Source organism: Dermochelys coriacea, chromosome 7 (assembly GCF_009764565.3).
Source record: "Dermochelys coriacea isolate rDerCor1 chromosome 7, rDerCor1.pri.v4, whole genome shotgun sequence".
Lineage (NCBI taxonomy): Eukaryota > Metazoa > Chordata > Testudines > Dermochelyidae > Dermochelys > Dermochelys coriacea.
The window spans coordinates 35,627,334-35,647,959 of record NC_050074.1 but is presented as its reverse complement, the minus strand read 5'-3'; the positions used below and the strand labels follow the sequence as shown (position 1 = coordinate 35,647,959).

Here is a 20,626-nt window from a genome sequence, read left to right as displayed (position 1 = left end):
ATTTTTACCATTGTGTGTTCTTGTGCTATTTGGCTTTTCCCCTAGCAATACGTTCTCAGGATGCATATTATTCAGCTGGAAAGCCATAAAAGTTCATGCAGTTATGAAAAGCAGAAATTCAGTTGACAGTTAAATTGGACTAATGTAGCATAGAATGGTCTTGACCTTTCTGGACAGGGTGAATTCTGCTGCTTTTGGTTTGGGGCTTTGGCACAGGAGCTTGATAAATGTATCTCATGAAATGTGCGCAAATCCAGGTAACAAAGCTTCTGTAGAAAATGCATTCCAAAACAATGGAATTTTTGATACTCAGATTAACCCACAGATCTCCCACTGATATCATAAGAATAAAAATCAGGTACGTCAACATCTTGTTACAACATCCCTGGTTTATAATCTTCAATGGGACAATAATCAGTTTTTACCACTATTCGGTCATTTAATAGTGTCTTTAAATGTCATTGCTTATGAAAGGCTATGGCCTACATTTTAAAAAATGACTTAATTTTCACATACCAAATTAGAGACATCTCAGAGGCCTAATTTTCAGAAATGTGCACTCAGCCTCTGCAAATTAGACCCTCTTAAGGTGTCTAGAGTTAGGCATCCAAAAATTGAAGCCCTGGAAATCACTAATGACACTTGAAAATCACTACCTGTGACGATAATATCACTTGTAGATGTCATTATTTTCCTTCTCCCTTCTCTTCCTTGACTGTCCTGTAATTTTGTTTATAGCATCATGTACTGAATCACATTCAACCCTGCAGCATCACAGCGTGGCTTTTTTCCTTTCCTCTAGTGCTCTGTGATCTCATTTTATTACTGAGCATCATACGGCATGAAGCAGGAGGGAACAGGCAGAAAAATGTCCCCAGTAATAACCATGTCAAAGTTCAGAACAGGAATGCAAACAAATCTACTTCCATTCTGGCTTTTCAAATGTTCAGATATGGATTTTTTTTCTAGATTATTTTTTTAAATACAGATTTTTTATTTATCTAAATATAATAGTTTAGATTAAACAATGAAATGATTAGCACAACATCACTGGGAGGGAAGCATATTTTAGAGTTAAAACACAGAACTGAGAGGCAGATGTTATTCTGTGCTTCACCATGTTCTTCCTGTGTGCCCAGGGCCACTTTTTTCAGAGTGCTGAGCACTCAGCAGCTCCCAGAGCCTTAATGGAAGCTGCGGAGTACACAACACTTCTGAAAATCAGGTATGTTATTTAAGGAGCCTAAAAGAAATTTTGGAGCCTCATTTTAGGTTCCTACACATGAAATCTTGGTTATGTCACTTTGCTTCAATAGCCTTATCTGTAAAGTAAGGGACAACAGTATTTTCCTACCTCACACAGGAGTGGTTCGAAGCTAAATTAATGAATGTTTTCCATTGACTTATATAACCCTTTGCCAGGGTATCCCAGGTACTATAATCATTTTCACTTTTCAACATCCTATGACTTCCCCCCCAGCTGACATAAGTAAAAGATACAATAGAAGTTTTGAAACACACTTAGTGTTTTTTATTAAAGTGATGCACACGCGGCAGGAAAAAATTTTTGTGAAGCAAAAAAACTTCCCTTGTTCCCTGGCTAAATAATGAAGTCATGTATTCTCTGCTACAGTTCAGATAGCTACAAGTACCATGGTTAAAGAGGCAAAGAAGTTTTGAGACTAGTATAACTTGGAACAGGTAAAAAGAAAAGGAGTACTTGTGGCACCTTAGAGACTAAGGTGCCCCAAGTACTCCCTTTTCTTTCCGTGGATACAGACTAACACGGCTGCTACTCTGAAACTTGGAATAGGTACACACTGAATATCTGCTTCCTGTACTTACACGTGTTTACTATACGTGCATGGAGAACATGTGCCATATTTAACATTTTTCTAACTTTTCTAGTCAAACAGAAAAGCCACAAATATATTGTGGTTTCTAATTTGTTGAGCTGCCATTTCAGTCTCTCGCTACAGCCATGTTTGTCTAAAGAATCCTTTGCAAGCTAACTGATTTTGTGTTCCATCTTGAACTATTTGGGACCAATGAACTGTGCATTTAATACTGTGTCTGAAAATTATATTAATTTTTTAATATCAATATGTATGTACATCAGGGAGGGGAGGGACTATCTGTACACTACAATAGAACAGCCAATGTATTTTCTCTTGAATTTCCTTGAGTCAAATGGTAGCGGATTAAAATTCCAGGTGCATTCAAGAGCAGATTGCCAGAATTCCTGAAAGTCAGTCAGGCACACGGAAGAGTCACCAGCTGTTTAAACAGCATGCAAACATCTCCTCTGCAAAGCTTGTTTGAATGCATATTATAATTTCTTTGCTCTTGAAAGCTCCATGTTTACCAAAGATAAGGATCAGGTGGTGAGGTGTTTTTTTTTTTTTAATGGGGTTGTTTCTATTGGCAGTTTAAAGTCTGATTCATCTCCCACTCTCACACACACACCCAAACAGACATACCCATTGGCTCCTTTCCATGTGATTCACTCCTATTTACATGTGCAGAGCACAGTATGCCATTATCTTTGCTATTTCCCATCCAAACTTTTTCCCCCTCTCTGAGTACACAGTAAGTGGTCACTTTATTTATGCACCACAGGGACTGCACACAACCAGAACTACGAAGAGGTGGGATGGGCAGTTGCAAAAGGAACAACCATTGTAAATAAAACAGAGGTGGTCCAAAAAACAAATTTGAGCTGATGTAATTTAAAGAGAGAACAGAATTCTTGAGCAACTACGAACACTAAAAAACCTGCATTGACCATTTATAAGATTGTGTAAAAATGCTAATTTACTGTACAATTATATAAAACAAAGCAAAAAAACAAGCCCAACTAAACTGAACAAACAAACCCAAGAAAATCAGCTATCAGGTCTTTGCCAATATCCCTTTGCAGCTAAGGCAGCGTCTGAGACGCAAGAAACTAACACTGATGTCATACATAGATACTAAGGTCAGAAGGGACCATTCTGATCATCTAGTCTGATGTCCTGCACAATGCAGAATCTCATCCACCCACTCCTGCGAAAAACCTCACCTATGTGAAGTTTCCTATTTTAAACAGTAGTTCCAGGGGAAAAAATAAGTGTTGTTCTATGATCACACACACACACAACTTAGCATATAGCTTCAATCTACTCATTGAGGGAGTTTTGACTGATGACAAGAATACTGAATTGTTACTGGTAGCAATGCAAACCACTTTTCTGTTCCTAGCCCACAAACGCATTTCAGCAATGCTTTGGATCTCTGAAAGAGCAAATAAATAACTCTCTCATTCTAATCTGTGATATCTTTCCAAAGTATTTTTCTTGCTTTCTTTGCAACTCTCTCTTTCTCCCTTACTCTTTTGGCTGTGAGGTTTTTTCCCTCCTCCTGTTTTTCTGACAGCTTCTGACTGAAGCTGAGACAATATTGGTCCAACAGCAGGAATTAATTTTATTTGATTAGTGAAAATCTGGCTCAGATTTTCTGGTGCTAGGTCAAGCACCTTACAGATGTGATGAGTGGTTCTCAGAGTACTGAGGAGGGCAGGGTTATCAACCACCCCTAATTTTATAGATAATCCACAAAGGAGGAGAGATTGGCCTCGTCTAAAAAATTGGGCAAAATCCCTTGTGACCACGCCATCTGCTTTGCATCATTCTGGTGGTAGCAACCAGGGTTAAAGCTGGCTTAATCGTCCCCTGGAGGATTCCCCCAGGGTAAGTGAATCTTTGGGTGGTACAGAACCACCATAGCAGCTCTCTTGCTAGCCCTGGTGCCAGAGAGCATGTCTGCAGGAATAGCAGGGTAGGTACATACCTATGCCAACAATCCCAAAATGCCAGAATGGCCATGGGAATTCTGGGGAGTTCTGAGGCTTCTCTAGTTAGTGCCAGCATTCTGGGCCTGTGCAAATTGGTCTCAAGATCCAGAAGCAACAAACATACTAACCATCACTACCCTTTCCCCCCTCTGCATTTGCATGGAGCATAGCTGAGCCATTTTTCTGCAACTCCTGTTCGTATGTGGGGCCTGATCCCTCTCCGTTCCCACGCAAGGGAGATGAACAGATAGGAACATGTTTGTTGAGCAGACGGGAGGATGACAATTCTCATTTTGGGTCCGTATCGTGGTTTTGAATTTTTTTTATTCTACATGTAAGCGGGGGAATAGTCCCGCTCTTGTGGGGAACTTTCCTGGCTTCTGCACTACCCCGGTGAAGTGGGCTAGCAAAAGGATCTGAGTCCTTGCTCCCACTTCCTTTACCCAGTGGTCTCCCTGCCCTTGAGGACTCCCCTTCCACTCTCCTGTCTGGCAGAGTCCTCGTAACCCCAACAAGGCTGGGCCCAGGATTCCTGGGGGGCTTGACCCCCAACCCTGTTGTGGTCACCTAGGACAGGGGCTAGGGTGTCCTCACTCCGGGGTACTCTCTGCACTGGGCACTTCTCTGACCCACTGACCATTACATACAAGTTAAAACAAATGCAAGTTATTTAATCAATAATTAAATTTTAAAAGAATAAGGAAAAATGGGAAAGGTTAAAGGAAACACATCAACCCGCTCTGTGGCAGGGAACATCACAAACAGTGTCTCTGGAACGTCAGGGCAGTTCACAGTCTGTTCCTTGTAAGTCTCAGGCCTTCTTCTCAGGCCCTGACTGTGCTGCAGGGATGCTGTGGGTTGGACACTCGCTCTGGTGGTGGCCACATGCTCTCAGGCTCTAAGTGGTAGGACCCTTCCCAGTGTCGCCCCCGCCCTGTCGGGGTTATGATCCAAGCCTGGCCTGCAGAGCCTCTTGGCAGAGGCATCTCCCTGTGCTGGGCCTGCTGCCCAGGGTCCCCCTCGGTCTCCCCAGCTGCTCACCACACCCAGCTCCGGACTGCTCCAGCCCCAGCTGCACCACTCTGTCTCTGCGCTGCTGCTGCTGCTCTGCCTCCAGCTCCCTGGGCTGCTTCTTTGGCCTCTCTGGCTCTGGTTGCTACAGCTCCGCTTCCAGCACAGGTCTGCTCTGCAGGCTGCTTCTGTGACTCTGCTCCCAGCACGGACCTGCTTCCTGGGCTGCTTTTCTGGCCCCTCTGGCTCTGGTTGCTGCAACTCTCCTTCCAGGGCAAATCTGCTCTCTCTGGGCTGTGCCTCTGGCTTTGGGGCTGCAGCTCTACTCCCAGGACAGGGTCTGCTCTCTCTGGGCTGCTTTTCTGGTCCCTCTGGATCTGGCATAGCTCTGCTCCCCAGCTTAGCTTGGACTCCTGCCTTCTCCTTAGCTCAGCCCAACTCTTTCTCACCCAGGCAAATCCAGCTCACAGGGAGGACGGGACCTTCCTGGCCTCCTGACTCCCTGATTAGCCTGCTTGCCCTGTCATTCAGGCTGACCTGGGGCATTGGCCTCTCCCCATTGTTCCTGGGAGTTGTCAGTCTCAGGGTCCTGATTCCCTATTGACCCTTCCCCCTTTTTAGTACTGGGAGCTAGCAACTAAAACACCCCCACTGAATGTTTCGTAAGGGGGCAACAGTCCCCTTACATTCCCCCTTGCTAAAATTCTGCCACAGCCACAATATTCACACCTGTACATCCAGGCCCCATAGTAACAACATATACCCACATCGTATCATATCAAAATCCTTTAACAATTATCAAAAGAACATTTAACATATTTAACATTTCACATCGACTACTTCATGCTATATATAACAATATTCATTAAAACACTTCATAGAACTAATAACATAATCTGGAAATGCTGCTCTATGCCTCCTACGAGCCCTGGTAAGACTAAAAGTCCAATGCTTTAGCTGGTCCCTATGTACTACTCTCTCAGGACCTGCTCATTCAGGCCGGACGGTGTAAACTGGTAGCTTGGGATTGTTGTGAGCGACTACAATGTGGGGATTTGGCTCCCATTTGTCCTGTATTTTATTACGTCTCTGGTGTCTGTGGCTACGAACTGGTGCACTGTCACCAGGTCTGATGAGAGCCCCACTGGACTTGTGATCATAAGTCCTTTTCCTATTTTGGGCTGTGTCTTTAGTTGTACTGAGAGCAACTTTGCTGGCTGTCTTTGGTCTGTCGTGGACACCTTTGACCCAGTCATCGAAATTGGTCACCTCATCCAAGGCTTCTTGATGCTTCTCTGGCAAAACCCTTAAGTTAGCCACCTGTGCAGGAATCAGCCCTTGGCATGCCGCTTGAACTGGAACTGGCAGTTTCCTACCACATCTTTCCTGAAGAAAGGTAACTTGTTCTCCCCCTCCCCAAACGTTACCTTCACTGAGGGATCACCCTCAGGCTGTAACTCCATAGCCTTAAAGCTGGAGTTTAGAAGACTCACTGGTACTCTTCCTTTGATGGCACTAGTCAGTACATTGGCTGACTGAAGTACGTTAAGTAGGTTTACCCCAGATGTAGGCTCTACAAGAGCTCGATATCTATTGATATTTTCCGATACACAGCAGTGTTAGTCAAGAATCTTCCCTCTGCGAGGAGAAATAACACTCTTCTGTTTTCTGCCTACTTTAACATTTTCAATCTGCCCTGCAGGTCCCAATGCATGGGTTTGTCTCTGTGCTTGAACCAGTACCCTACTCAGCACAGCATTCTTCTTAGAGTGCCCATGATGGTTCATCCTCCTGATTCCTTCTTTTGGCAACGGTAGCTCCTTCAGCTCACTAATGACGTTCATCCCTAGAATCCCTGGGACTCCTTCGCCCATATGGCTCCCTTCAGAGTCTGTGTCTTTCAGGATGAAGATGCATTTCCCTGGCAGTGTCTGGCCCATGCAGTCTGTCTGCTTCCAGGCATCCCACCACTGAGATTGCCAGGCCATTAACTGCTGTTAGACGTACAAACTGTGTGCTGTGCATGGTCAGCTTCTTGTCTTTCAAATATTTTTGAAAATGCAACTCAGTAACGGTAGTGACTTCTGAGCCAGTATCTAACGAACATCTGGTCTTCATCCCTGCTATACATACTTCAGTATTTAAACAGTTTCCAAATGCTCGCACTACAGAAGTCACTATGCTGGCATTGCCCACATTCCTTTTTGTATGCAGAGTGATTTTCAACCACAGAGAGGCCTAGGAATCCTTCTGCCACTGCTTGGCCTTCTACTGCAGATGGGTCACTCACTCCTGGTGCCCCATTGGTTTCCAGTGTCTGGGACTCTGTTCTCCTTCTCAGGGGACACTTCCGGCGAGTGTGCCCTGGCCTGTCACAAGCGTAACAGACGTACCTTCCCAGCTCATCCTTCAGTGGGGCTTTTCGGGATCCCGGTGCCCTTGGATACTTTGACATACTAAAGGGATTTTTTTCTTTCATTAACTCAGTCGTCACTTTTATCATCTCCTCCTGTTGGACCGCCAGTTTTGAGACAGCCTCACTTAAACTTTCCAGTGTTAACTGTGTTTGGGGCAGGGCCTTTTCCCAGCAGCTGCATTCACTAGGCCCTCACTTTGTTTACGGGGGTTAGACTTGGCTGTCTCTGTCACAGGAACTTCCTCTTCTTCTGATCACATAATGGCAGCCTGCATGAGTTCGTGGAACTTCTTACTGGGCTCTTCCTTAAACCTCCTTTTCATTTTGCGGCGGAGGGAATCATCCTGGAGCCCCAGCACTAACTGCTCTTTCAGAACCATATCTGGGTCTGGAACTCGTTGAGGGTCTCACCGCTCCACTTTGCTCATTCTCTCGTGGAGGTCGTATGCATATGCCTGGATAGTTTCACCAGGCTCCTGCTTTCACTTAAAGAACTCCTTTAGTCGGGTTCCAATAGGTACCTTATCTCCATACACTTCCAGGAGTTCAAACCTTTTCCACATCTTTCTTGTCTCCCATTGCCATGAACTTTACTGTGACCTTGGCCTGGCCCTTGAGGTGCTCCTCTATGAAGTCCACATGATCTTCTTCAGGTACTCTTAGCACACGCAGAGCCACCTTCACGGACTTGACCCACTCTTCAACTGTAATGTCTCCTGGTCTAGTTGGGAAGCCACAAAATTCCGTGACCTTCCGCTCCAGTGCAACATAAATAGTAGGGGGTTTCTTAGCTTTTGCTGCCTATTGGTCTATTACCCCCTTAGCCAGTGATAAGGCTTCTCTCTGTTCTGTCCTAGCTTGTTGTAATGCCTCCGCTTGGTCTGATAATCTGCGCTGAAGTTCAGCAAACTCGATTTGTAGTTCTTTAATTCCAGCCATGGTAGGGTTCTGGACCAGGCCTGGACAGTGCTGCCAGAACTCAACCAGTAAACCAGTGGGGTGGACCCTGTGGATAGGATCCTGTTTGTGATGCCAATTATGTAAGCGGGGGAATAGTCCCGCTCTTGTGGGGAACTTTCCTGGCTTCTGCACTACCCCGGTGAAGTGGGCTAGCAAAAGGATCTGAGTCCTTGCTCCCACTTCCTTTACCCAGTGGCCTCCCTGCCCTTGAGGACTCTCCTGTCTGGCAGAGTCCTTGTAACCCCAACAAGGCTGGACCCAGGATTCCTGGGGGACTCAACCCGCAACCCTGCTGTGGTCAACTAGGGCAGGGGCTAGGGTGTTCCCATTCCGGGGTACTCTCTCTGCACTGGGCACTTCTCTGACTCACTGACCATTACATACAAGTTAAAGCAAATGCAAGTTATTTAATCAAAAATTAAATTTAAAAAGAATAAGGAAAAATGGTTAAAGGAAACACATCAACCCGCTCTGTGGCAGGAAACATCACAAACAGTGTTTCTGGAATGTCTGGGCAGTTCACAGGCTGTTCCTTGCAAGTCTCAGGCCTTCTTCTCAGGCCCTGGCTGTGCTACAGGGATGCTGTGGGTTGGACACTCACTCTGGTGGTGGCCACATGCTCTCAGGCTCTAAGTGGTAGGACCCTTCTTCCCAGTGTCGCCCCCGCCCTGTCGGGGTTACAATCCAAGTCTGGCCTGCAGAGCCTCTTGGATGAGGCATCTCCCTGTGCAGGGCCCGCTGCCCAGGGTCCCCCTCGGTCTCCCCAGCTGGTCACCGCACCCACCTCCAGACTGCTCCAGCCCCAGCTGCACCACTCTGTCTCTGCGCTGCTGCTGCTGCTCTGCCTCCAGCTTCCTGGGCTGCTTCTTTGGCCCCTCTGCCTCTGGTTGCTGCAGCTCCGCTCCCAGGACAGGTCTGCTCTGCAGGCTGCTTCTGTGACTCTGTTCCCAGCACTGACCTGCTTCCTGGGCTGCTTTTCTGGCCCCTCTGGCTCTGGTTGCTGCAACTCTCCTCCCAGGGCAAGTCTGCTCTCTCCGGGCTGTGTCTCTGGCTTTGGGGCTGCAGCTCTACTCCCAGGACAGGGTCTGCTCTCTCTGGGCTGCTTTTCTGGTCCCTCTGGATCTGGCCCAGCTCTGCTCCCCAGCTCAGCTCAGGCCCCTGCTTTCTCCTTAGCTCGGCCCCACTCTGTCTGACCCAGGCAAGTCCAGCTCACACAGAACACGGGATCTCCCTGGCCTCCTGACTCCCTGATTAGCCTGCTTGCCCTGTCATTCAGGCTTACCTGGAGCATTCGCCTCTCCCCATTGTTCCTGGGGGCTGTCAGTCTCAGGGTCCTGATTCCCCTTCGACCCTTTCCCCTCTTTTGTACTGGGAGCTAGCAACTAAAACACCCCCACTGAATGTTAGTAAGGGGGCAACAGTCCCCTTACATTCATCAAAATAAAACCCAACTTTTTAAACATCTTTACAAAAACAGAATTTTCTGAATGTTGTGGGTACTCTATAACCTGTTTGATTAGGACTCTGGCTTGGGATGTGGGAAATCCAGTTCAAGACCCTGCTTCGTCAGTTTTAGAGCAAAGTGTTTCATGCTAGATCATGCTGATTCAGGCAGAGCGGGGATTTGACCTTGGGTTTCCTACATCCCAGGCCAGGGCCCGAACCACAAGACTATAGAGCAGGGGTGGGCAAACGTTTTGGCCCTAGGGCCACATCGGGTACAGAAATTGTATGGAGGGCTGGGTAGGGAAGGCTGGGGGATGCTTTGCCTCCCCAAACTGTGAGGCGTAGCCTGGCCCCCTATCCAGCCCCCACCCCCATCCAACCTGCCCCCTTGCTGCCCATCCCTGACTGCCCCCCCGGGACTCCTGCATCCTATCCAAAACCCCTGCCCTCTGCCCCCTGACCATCCCCCCCGGATATCCATCCCCTATCCAATTCCTCCTGCTCCCCAGCTCCTGACCACCCCCAGGACTCCCGCCCCATCTAATCTCCCCTGCTCCCCAGCCCCGACCATCCCCCTGGGCCCCCCTCCGCCCCCTATCCAATCCTCCCTGCTCTTCCTGCCCTATGTTACCAGGGGCGGGGCAGGAGGGTAAGAGGGCTCAGTCCTTTCCCTGTGTGTTTCCCCTGCTCATTTGGCTGCTTTCCCTGGCAGTCAGGCTGCGCTCGCTACCTGTCTGGGCTTGGCTGCTGGGGATGGGGGCCAAGCATGCTGTGGGGGCCCTGGCTTGCTTTGCCCCTGTCCCCGGCAGCAGGGCCAAGGCCCCATGACCGCTGCCCTGCAAACCCCCCGCCCTCCCCCCCGGAACTCCTCCTGACCCCCGCCCCCTGACTGCGCCTCCCTGGAGCACCAGGTCTGGCAGCGCTATAGCTGTGCCAGCCAGCCGGAGCTGCAGCCATGCTGCCCAGGTGCTGGGGGAACTGTGGCTGTGAGGGAGGCAGGATGGGAGAGAAGCAGAAGGGGAGCGGCTAGGGGCTAGCCTCCGCCATGCTCACTGCTCTGCTGAGGAGTTGGGCTGGCTCCTCCGCAAGCCTGTCCTGACTCCACTCCCTGGCTGGAGCTCGGGAGCCAGAGGGAAGGGTCCTGCGGGCTGGACTTGATCTGCCGTAGTTTGCCCCCCTCTGCTGTAGAGCATAAGTACCTCTCTTAAAACAAACAAAACAACTTTTGATGAAGACTTGATCAAAACCAAAACGTCTCTGCAAAATGTTTTGGCTTCAGCAAAATTTCATTTAATTGACAATATTCTAGCGAGCTCCACTTGTTTGTCCAGGGTTGAGGAATTTTTTGAAAAAAAATGTAATTTGGACAAAAATGGGGGAGGGGGAAATAATATTTTGCAGAACACTTTTTTGGCAGAACCCACCTGACCCTTTTCTTAGAGGAGTGACACCCGCTAACAGTGTGGAGTGTTTCAAACATTGTCCACCTGCCATGCTGACATTTTGTCCTTTAACAATGTGTACAGAAGTAGCTAAGTTCACATGATACACTATGATATCCTCTAATGTGTTTATATGAGAACATTTTCTTTGTCTCGGAGAAGCTGTAGCAAGCTAAGAGCCCAGATACAGAGCCCATTGAATGGAAAGACTCTGACTGGATTTGCCCCTAGAAGTTGCATGCCATAAATGGCTATTCGTGGGAATAGTCGTTTAAAATTTAAAAATCACATCAAATCCATTCAAGCAGTTTTGGTTTTTTAAATCAAGTTTTATGAAAATTTTGAAGCCTCTCAATGAAGTGCACACAGGAAATAACTGTGTAAACCATGCAAGCTTCATGGCCCTAATGCTGCAAACCCATTGTATGCGGGAAGTTGCATTGAGCTCAGAGAAAATTCTGCATGCATAGGGCTTGCTGGATTGTCAAAAGGGTGCCCAGTTGATGGTACTTAACTGCAGATGCATTGTTAGGGACTGATCTCCTTGCTTTGGAAAGTCAGCATGAAGCACTTGAAGAATAACAAATAAAAATATAAGAAATAAACAGAGAAAGTCCAGTGAAACTAAGGCCCTGCTCCTGCACAAACTTACACAGGTGACTAACCTTATGCACATGAACAGTTCCACTGGGGCTGTTCACTGGTGTAAAGTTACGAATAAGTGTGTGCAAGATTGATGTCTAAAATTTTTGTCTGTGGCTCTCTTCCGCCGCGACCAGAAAAATCAGCTTTATAAATTTTTTAATATCTGCTTGGGTTTTGGGGCTTTGCAAGGTGATGGTGTGACCCAGACTGTACATATCTGGGAACCAAGCTCTTTAACCTGAATTTTTGAGGCTTCATTAACACAGTGCTAGTTCTGTTGCGTGCTGTGAAAATAGCTTTGGGCAGGAAAGCGTGGTGACTGACTGTAGTTGATGTGTTCATATTCCTGTTTCGGACAGCTTTTAATTGACTTTATAGTTTTAACTAGAACTGTGTGAAAGTTTAACATCTCAGGGGGAATTCTGCATGAAGATTTTCTTCCTTTGTCTTTCCATTCTGTTACTTAGGATTTTTTTTTCTTCATGAAATTTCCAATTTTCACTTTTAACATATTCAGAAATCAAACTGCATGTTTTTCAATCTGAATAGATTTCCATCAGAAAAATGGCAAAATTTATCTGTTCAGAGGTTGCATTTTTCTTTCTAAAATAGGCACCTTTTTCACTTGAAATGATCCAACATTTAAGTGAAAGCATGAAATTTTCCTGTTTTGTACTTCCTCCTCATGAAGACTGATCACTTGAATTAAATTTTAAAAGCTTTATTTCAGCCTTTTGGATTCTCCTCTTCCCTGCCCCATATTTTCACAAGATTGTTGTTTTAAAAAGTGTTCAACTTCAATAGGGGATATCCCCTATTGAATGTAATTCCATTAGCATTGTGAATAACCTCAAAACACAGTCTGTGCTATAGTTCATGCTTGCAGCTGTGGTATATTTGGCATAAAGCAGTAGGATTGATAACCTGAGCTTTGAAAAGCCTTTAATGAGCAGGAAGTCTGAATCCCCTTTTTGTTCTGTTAGACAGGGGTTTCAAGCCATTAAATGCGAAGTTCATTATCTAACCTCTACTGGCTTTGGTATCTAATCAGTTCTGTCCATCCCATGTCCTTGATGAACACATCACTCACTGTGAATTCAAAAGGGAAATAAAAAAGCTACCTATAATTCTCTTGAGCTGCTCTACAGCAACAGAAACCCTGACATAAAATGTCCTCAGTCAAAATACTGAAGCACAGTGCTACGTAAACTTGCTTTTGGAAGAAAAGTTTTAAAATGAGCCTTTGACTCTTTCCTAAAGACAGTAGGAAGAGGCAGCTTTCTTGGTGTATGTGAGACTCTGAATTATCTAACTGCTTCTTCTTGTAGATATTAATGAATGCCTAACAGAAGCACACACCTGTAAGCGAGGAGAACACTGCATTAATACAGTTGGATCATTTACATGTCTCCAAGAACTCAGCTGTCAGCCAGGCTATGAACTTAAGGATGGTGAATGTGTTGGTAAGGCAAGCACTTTTCAGTCTTTCATTATGTTTGCTGCTAAACTCTTCTCATGCAAGACCAGGGCTTCATGCCCTGACTGAGGTTATCAGAATCTGGCTGGTAGATATTTATTTTTTGGCATCTGCTTATCTTTTGCAAGCTGCTAACATCTATTTAGTTGTAATTATTCGAAGGGAAGAGAAAGCGGGGGTATAAATAATTTTTATGGTTGCTGCTTAATATTAAATAGATGAGAGAAAAGCAGAGGTCACCACAAAAAGAATTATTTATGCCAAAGAGGAACTGCTGTTCCTAAAATAGGTTAATCCCATGGTTTGTAATGGAAATATTGCTGCATTTCCCCATAGCCTGGGGTCCTTGTTTTATCCTCCCACAGGAAAACCTCTGGGAGGGGAAGGAAAACACAGTAAGCAGAATGTTTCCGGGGGTGTGGGTGGGACAGGGCAGGGTTAATTACACCCCCAAAGATATAGACGGTCAGACCACACCTTACAGATCCCCTGAGATGCATAGTGTGCCTGTGCACTAACTGCGAGTCCCTTGTAGCTCTCCAGTGGAGCCAAATTATTAGGGACTTCTCAGCTGAAGGCTGCCCCTGGCCGGCATCTCCCAAGAAGGGCAGTCCCCAACACTCGGGGCTCCAGAAGAAACTTAATATCATAACTGAGGAGTTGATAAAACTGTGAAAGGGATTTAAAACCTCATGGTTCAAGGCTTAAGCCAGCCTCTGTTAGGGATCAGGATGAGTCTTCCATGGGGAAAGATTATCCCAATTCTGCCTACTGTGGGGTTCCAGCACCTTTCTCGGATATATCTGGTGCTGGTCATGGTCAGAGACAGGATACTGGACTAGATCGCACATGAGCATGATCCAATATGGCAATTCCTATGTTAATGCAGCCTCTGGCTGTATTCAGTTTTTTGGAGCATTTTCCATGGGGGTGAGAATGATTCGGGTTCTTCTCATCCTTCCTGCTGCTTGTCCTACCCTATATACGGCAGTCCAGGCCAATGGAGAGTCCGCTACAGGCCCAGGTCAGTGGAGACAGTGCAGCATAGGGGGCTGGTGTGTGTGTGTGTGTGTGTGTGTGTGTGTGTGTGAGAGACAGAGAGATGTGGGGGATCCCTCTCTCCTCAGTGCATGAAGGTAGGAGGTGTGTCCCCACCAGTGTTCCCTCTAATTTTTCCCCCACGTGCAGAATGAATTTTTTATGTGCCCCAATATGGAGGTGATGTGTGACACATCATCTTCATATCGGGGCACATAACAAAATTCAGGGGGTGAGGGTGGGGCCGAGGGGTTCGGAGTGTGGGAGGGGGCTCAGGGCTGGGGCAGGGGTGTGAGGGGTCTCGCTGGGAGTGCGGGCTCAGGGCTGGGGCAGGGGTGTGAGGGCTCTGGCTGGGAGTGTGGGCTCTGGGATGGGACAGGGGATGAGGGTTGGGGTGCTAGCTCTGGGGTGGGGCCAGGGATGAGGGGCTCAGGGTTGGGGCAGAGGGTTGGCATGGGGGGGTGAGGGCTCTGGCTGTGGGTGCAGGCTCTGGGGTGGGGATGAGGGATTTTTGGGTGCAGGTTGCCATGGGGCTATGGCGGGGAGAGAGGACTCCCCGCAGCAGCACCTGGGCTTGTGGGGAGAGGCACCTCTCCCCGCCATGGCAGCTCTGTGGTTGGGGCCACGGGATAGGTGCCCCTCCCACAGATGCAGCAGGTCCAGGGCTGGGTTTGGGCCGGGGAGGGGTGCCCCTCTTCCAGCAAGTGGCACATTGGGGGTGGGGCAAGGTTGGGGCTGGGAGAGGGCACCTCTCCCTTGGCCATGGCAGGTCCTGGCTGAGTGGGTTCCCTGAGTGCTTGCACCACACTTAATAGTCTGGCTTAGAAGGAACTTTGGTCCCCACTCCATTTTTACTCCTGCAATTTCCCAAGGACTTGAATAGCAGCTGGCCTTAGTGTAGCCCTGAGGATTTGACATTAGCAAACATTTTAAGTAAGTAGTAACTGAATTCCTATACTGTAAGTGAACCAGATATCTAACTGTAGGTAGCATATGTTTGAAAAGACTTAATAAGGGCTAGATTGTGGAGTCCTTGCTCTCCTCGAGGGAACCTTAGCTCCATAGTTTGATCCTAGCATTTATTAACCTTAAAATTAGTTACTATTTATTTATATGCCTTCTTAATGGTTTATAAAATGTATAAAGCAGGTTTTTAAGTGACCCTTTAAGTGTGACTCCAAGGGCTAAAATTCCAGCATCTCTGTAAGAATTAATGTCTAGATATTGCTACAACTACTTTGCTTTGGCAGTTAGTTTTATGCTATGAGATACTGAGTCTCCATTGTTTTTTGATACCTCATCTTCTTTCCGTCATAGAAAGATTTGACAACATAGTACCTTCTGGAAGATTGACAGCCTTAACATACAAGAGAGACAAGGTGGTATGGTAATGTTTTTTATTGAACCAACTTCTGTTGGTGGAAGGTACAGAATTTCTAGCTACACAGAGCCCTTCTTCAGGTCTGGGGAAGGACCTGAAGAATAGCTCTGTGTTGTTTGAATGCTTGTACCTTCCACCAAAAGAAGTTGGTCCAGTAAAAGATATTACCTCACCCTCATATCCTGGGATAAACACAGCTACAGCAACACCGCAAACAACTTTAACATACGTCTCTTGCTGATACTTACCGCTGTGGGAATGCCTCCAAAGGTTCTGCAAGCTTTCTCCTACCTAAACCATGGATTTTGAGTTTGTGCCTCTTTTTTTTTTTTTTATTTGCTTTCCTGGCAATATTCTAGCAAACGAGGTCACCAACAGAAATGTTCACAGAAACAGCAAATTATAAGCTAATATTAGAAAATACTCACAGAAAACGACTTTTGAGCTTGTGAATGTGAGTATTTGCACCAGAAACCTCATTATACTCATCCAGTCAGGAAATGAAACTATTCCATGCGATCTCTATCCAGTCAAAACTGACCAGCATAGCTTGAATTTTGAAGATTGAAATCTCACAATAAACTGCTAATAAACAGACCAAAAGTTAAATGTGGAAGCTATTTGGCAAATAATGTCATGTAAGAAATAAATTGCAGAAAATTGTTAGCTGCTTATAGACCGCAAAAGGCATCAATAACTTATTGGCTATTTCTTATTTGTTCAGTGTTCTCTCACTCACTCACTCACACACACACACACACACACACACACACACACACACACACACACACACACACACACACACACACACACACACACACGCACGATTTTAGCTACAGATTTTATTCTATAAGAAGCAAAATGTCCATCTTGCTTTAGAAATGGAGCTACTAGTCCACACAAAACGTACACAGCATTAGTGTTTCTGTGGGTTTCTTAGACCCCGATCCTGCAATAGGATCTACACTGGGACTCTGGAGATCTTGGGGCCTACCTGCATGGATCCCATTGCAGAAATGGTGCCTAAAAAAATGCAACTGCAAGATTCTGAAGCCTGTCCATGGGCAGGAACAAACAACTGTACTCACTGATTTTACAAGCACATTTTCAGAGGCCTTTTGAAAATCTGATACTTCATAACCGCATTTCTGGGGAGGGGGGAGGAAGGAAGAGGGTTACAAATTATTTAACAGGATTAGAAAAAAATATGACAGAATTGATCACATATTGTTTCTTTATCTTTATTAATAGACATTGATGAATGTGTGAGAGGAACTCATACTTGTCAAGTAAACTTTGTATGTCAGAATACAAAAGGATCATTTTATTGTGAATCAAAGCAGCGATGCATGGAAGGATTTTTACAAGACCCGGAGGGTAATTGTGTCGGTAAGTGTGATTACAGCAATACATTTCTAATGTGTGCAGTAGCACTGAGCAGACTCCTGATACTGTTACACTGTTCAGTGGCTGTACATTGATTGTGTTTGATGTTCCTTAAAATTTTCACTGAATTTTGTCCAAATATTGCTGCTCTTTTAAAAATGTTATATATTGGATTTGCATACCGTGAAGTTTTAAAATGCAGGCATAACTGATTCTCATCAGCCCCTACATAGATTACATAATAAATCAAAATCAAAATGAAGGAAAAGAAGTGACAGCTGGAACCAAAAGAAGCAGATTTATTGAATAGCTAATACTAATACACTTTCTCTTCCACAGATATTAATGAATGCACGTCACTTCCTGAGCCGTGTAAGCCTGGATTCAACTGTATCAATACTGTTGGATCATACACTTGTCAGAGAAACCTGTTAATGTGCAGCAGAGGCTATCATTCCAGTGAGGATGGATCTCGATGTATCGGTAAGGATCAGACTCCTCTCTGCAGTTGGGTGCTCTGTTAAAAGAAAAAGCTTATTTCAGTTCCTAAATAGTTTTAGAAAACTTTCAATTTTATAACTGCATTCCAGGAGTAGGAGAGTTTAAAGATTGGCTTGATGGTGATGTCTAAACGGCCTGTTGGTCAGTACTGACTATGTTATGTTGTTATTAATGCCTGAATACTGTAGTTAGTTCCTTTTGGTGACCTTGAGTGAGCTTGGTTTTGGTTGCATCTTGTACCTACTAACTTTCATTCTAGATTCTGTCTGACTCAGTGTTTCGTCCCAACCTGACAGTCAAAAGCTTCACACTCTGTTATTTCATAGTATCTCACTGTGGACGGATGTGGTCTGGGGTAATAACATACTGCATAAGAGATACTGTGAGAGCATTCATCAAAAGAGATAAATGGGCAGATAGTCTTTACAGCAGTGCAAATGGAATTCCTAGTTATTTTTCTGTTGTCCAAATTCTCAGAATAAGTCCAAGTCCTGACTTCTTTGTTTAAAGAAGTGCACATATACTCAGGGCCAGATTCTCTTTGTGCTGCACCTTGTGCAGTCACTTCCACCAGTATAAAGTGGGTGTACAATCATATCCAATCAGATGTGTAGGATTTTACACTTCTTTTTGCATTAAGTTACTGGTGTAAATGACTACATGAGATGCAAGAGAACAAAGACTGGCCTACAGAGTTCAAACAAGAGTGAAGTTGTGTCTTTTTATGAATTAAATATATTTTGTAAATGTAGAAAATAGGAAACTATATTTGGAAAGAAATGAACCAATACATCCAAATGCTGTTTAGGACCAATACTACAAATATCCATTAATTATCTTTGCAGTGAACAGAGAATGTGAAAAGAACAAAATCAGCCTTTCTGTGAATTTAGGGGAGGGATGGAAAGAGTAAAGTCCCATTCGTTTATTTTCTGACTTTGCTCATAGCAAGGTTTAATAAACTGTAAAAGATAAAGGGGCTAAAAAAGAAAAAGGCCCCTAGCAGAGAGCAGTGATGTGGATACAGGACATATGTCAGATGAACTTCCCACCTTCAGCATTACACATTGCCCTACATTACCACCACGTATCTCACTTCTGCACTACTATCCTCAGAGTGTCACAGTCCTATCTCGGGGCCTCTCCTTCTGCCCCTCCACCCCCACGAAGATGATACAGTTCTGTGGTGACCTAGAATCCTATTTTCGACATTTCTGACTCAAGGAATATTTCCAACACACCTCTGAACAACAGAGACCTTCCTACCAAGACTACAAAAAGAAGGATTCTCGGCGGACTCCTCCTGAAGGTCGAAACAACAGACTGGACTTCTACATAGAGTGCTTCCGCTGATGTGCACGGGCTGAAATTGTGGAAAAGCAGCATCACTTGCCCCATAACCTCAGCTGTGCAGAACACAATGCCATCCACAGCCTCAGGGTGATACGCCAATGGACACGAAGAGAAAAGGAAATGCTCCTGACCCTCACAATGGAAAGCATTAACACTCTAGGATGGATCCTCAGCTGGTGTAAATCAGTGTTACTTCACTGAGGTCAACAAAGCTGTTTCAACTTATACCAGCTGAGGCTCTGGCCTGGCAATAGTTTTTGGGACTGTGAAGCTAGTATCAAAACAGGACAAAGGCTTTTCATGCCCTGGATTAGCACCACATGTCATTTTTCTACAAGGCGACAGCCTTTGGCAGGCAGCTCCAAAGTCCCAGCATTAGTTTAAAAGGCCTTTGTTTTCAGACCAGTATCAAAGTTGACTTGTGATGGCTAGTGCTTCACTATCGTTTGAGTTTCCAAACTGCTGACCTGAGAAAAATGGACCATTTTCTTTTCTTTTCTTCCTTTTTTTTAAGGAGAAAAAAAAACATTACTCATATATGGCTGGGTTGTGTGATTATAGGGATGAGATAATGTAATACACTGCAATTACAGATGTTACTCCACATTTTTAATTTAAATGATTGGCACAGTTTTTAGGTCCAGGTACAAGAAAATTCATATGGTAGCTTGCCCCATCTAGAGAGTGTAGGAATCTGCTTTTCTATTTGGTTTGGGGAAAGAAATGTTTCATGTTAATATGACCTATGCCTCATGCAAGCTCTCTGCCTCCGGCTAAGTGAGCTCTGCCTCTGTTTTCAGTCTAAATGTTTTAATATGGTTGCTTTAAATAAGAAAAGGGTATGTAGAAGAAAAAAGAAAACCATGTGGTTCCAATTTCCCCTTTCTATGATAAAATCAATTTCTTTAGGGCATTGTGATGGTTAATTGGACTTCAGATTAACTCATAGTAATAGAAATAGATCATCTGGACATGTCTCTGCAGCAGAACTGAGCCTGTGTGGTCATCTTCCTCTGTTTAGAGACTTTATCCTTAATGTGTTCATTCTTTCTAATTCACCAGATCAGTTAGTAGCAACCAACCCCTTACATTTAATTGAAAAGTATTGTAACTATCTTGAAATACGCACCTCAAACTGAATAAAGTCCTAGACCAAATTAAGGGCAGGGATTTATACATTGGAATATACAATTTCTAACAAACAAATGAAATAATGGCACAAATGAATTCACTGCAAATAAAATTGCTAATTTGCTGATTTAAATCTGTGTTAAAGACTCCCTTTTCCTAATGCTTACTCTGATCTGAAAGAAAGCGGAGAGGCAACATTTCAGCAGAAATCTTTCCCTCTTCCAGGAATTCTTTCCTGGACAGGGTTTTCTGCAAATCTAATGCCTACAGTCGTTAGAAACGTGTGAATCTGTGCCAAATAAGAACTGAACCAAACATGAAGCTACATCTCTCGCCACATACAAATCAATTTGAGGTCTGTATAAGTAACCCTTGTGGGCCCCTGGCTCCCAAGAGACCTACCACAGCAAGCATCCATGCAGAGGCTCAGAAAATGTCCATTCTTTTTCCTGAGCAGACTTGCTATCTCCAAATTTAGAGCAGGGTGGAGTGGGACCATCCATTCTTGGGTCCCTCTGGAGTAGTTCCAGAATCTATGAATTTGCATAGAGTAGCCAACTAGAGCACAGCAAGGAGAGTTTCAGGTCTTAGACTGCCCTCCCAGATG

General features: G+C 45.1%; 1 protein-coding gene across 18 annotated transcripts in view; it reads left to right on the top strand.

Moving 5' to 3' along the window:
* FBLN2 (fibulin 2) overlaps window positions 1-20,626 on the top strand; it is a 190,130-nt gene that overhangs the window by 156,383 nt on the left and 13,121 nt on the right. For all 18 annotated transcript variants that reach the window (XM_038411559.2, XM_043518106.1, XM_043518112.1 and 15 more), the window contains 3 exons: window positions 13,081-13,215; window positions 16,900-17,037; window positions 17,374-17,517. In XM_038411559.2, coding sequence (XP_038267487.1) covers window positions 13,081-13,215; window positions 16,900-17,037; window positions 17,374-17,517 — 417 coding nt within the window. The remainder of the gene's footprint in view (window positions 1-13,080; window positions 13,216-16,899; window positions 17,038-17,373; window positions 17,518-20,626) is intronic.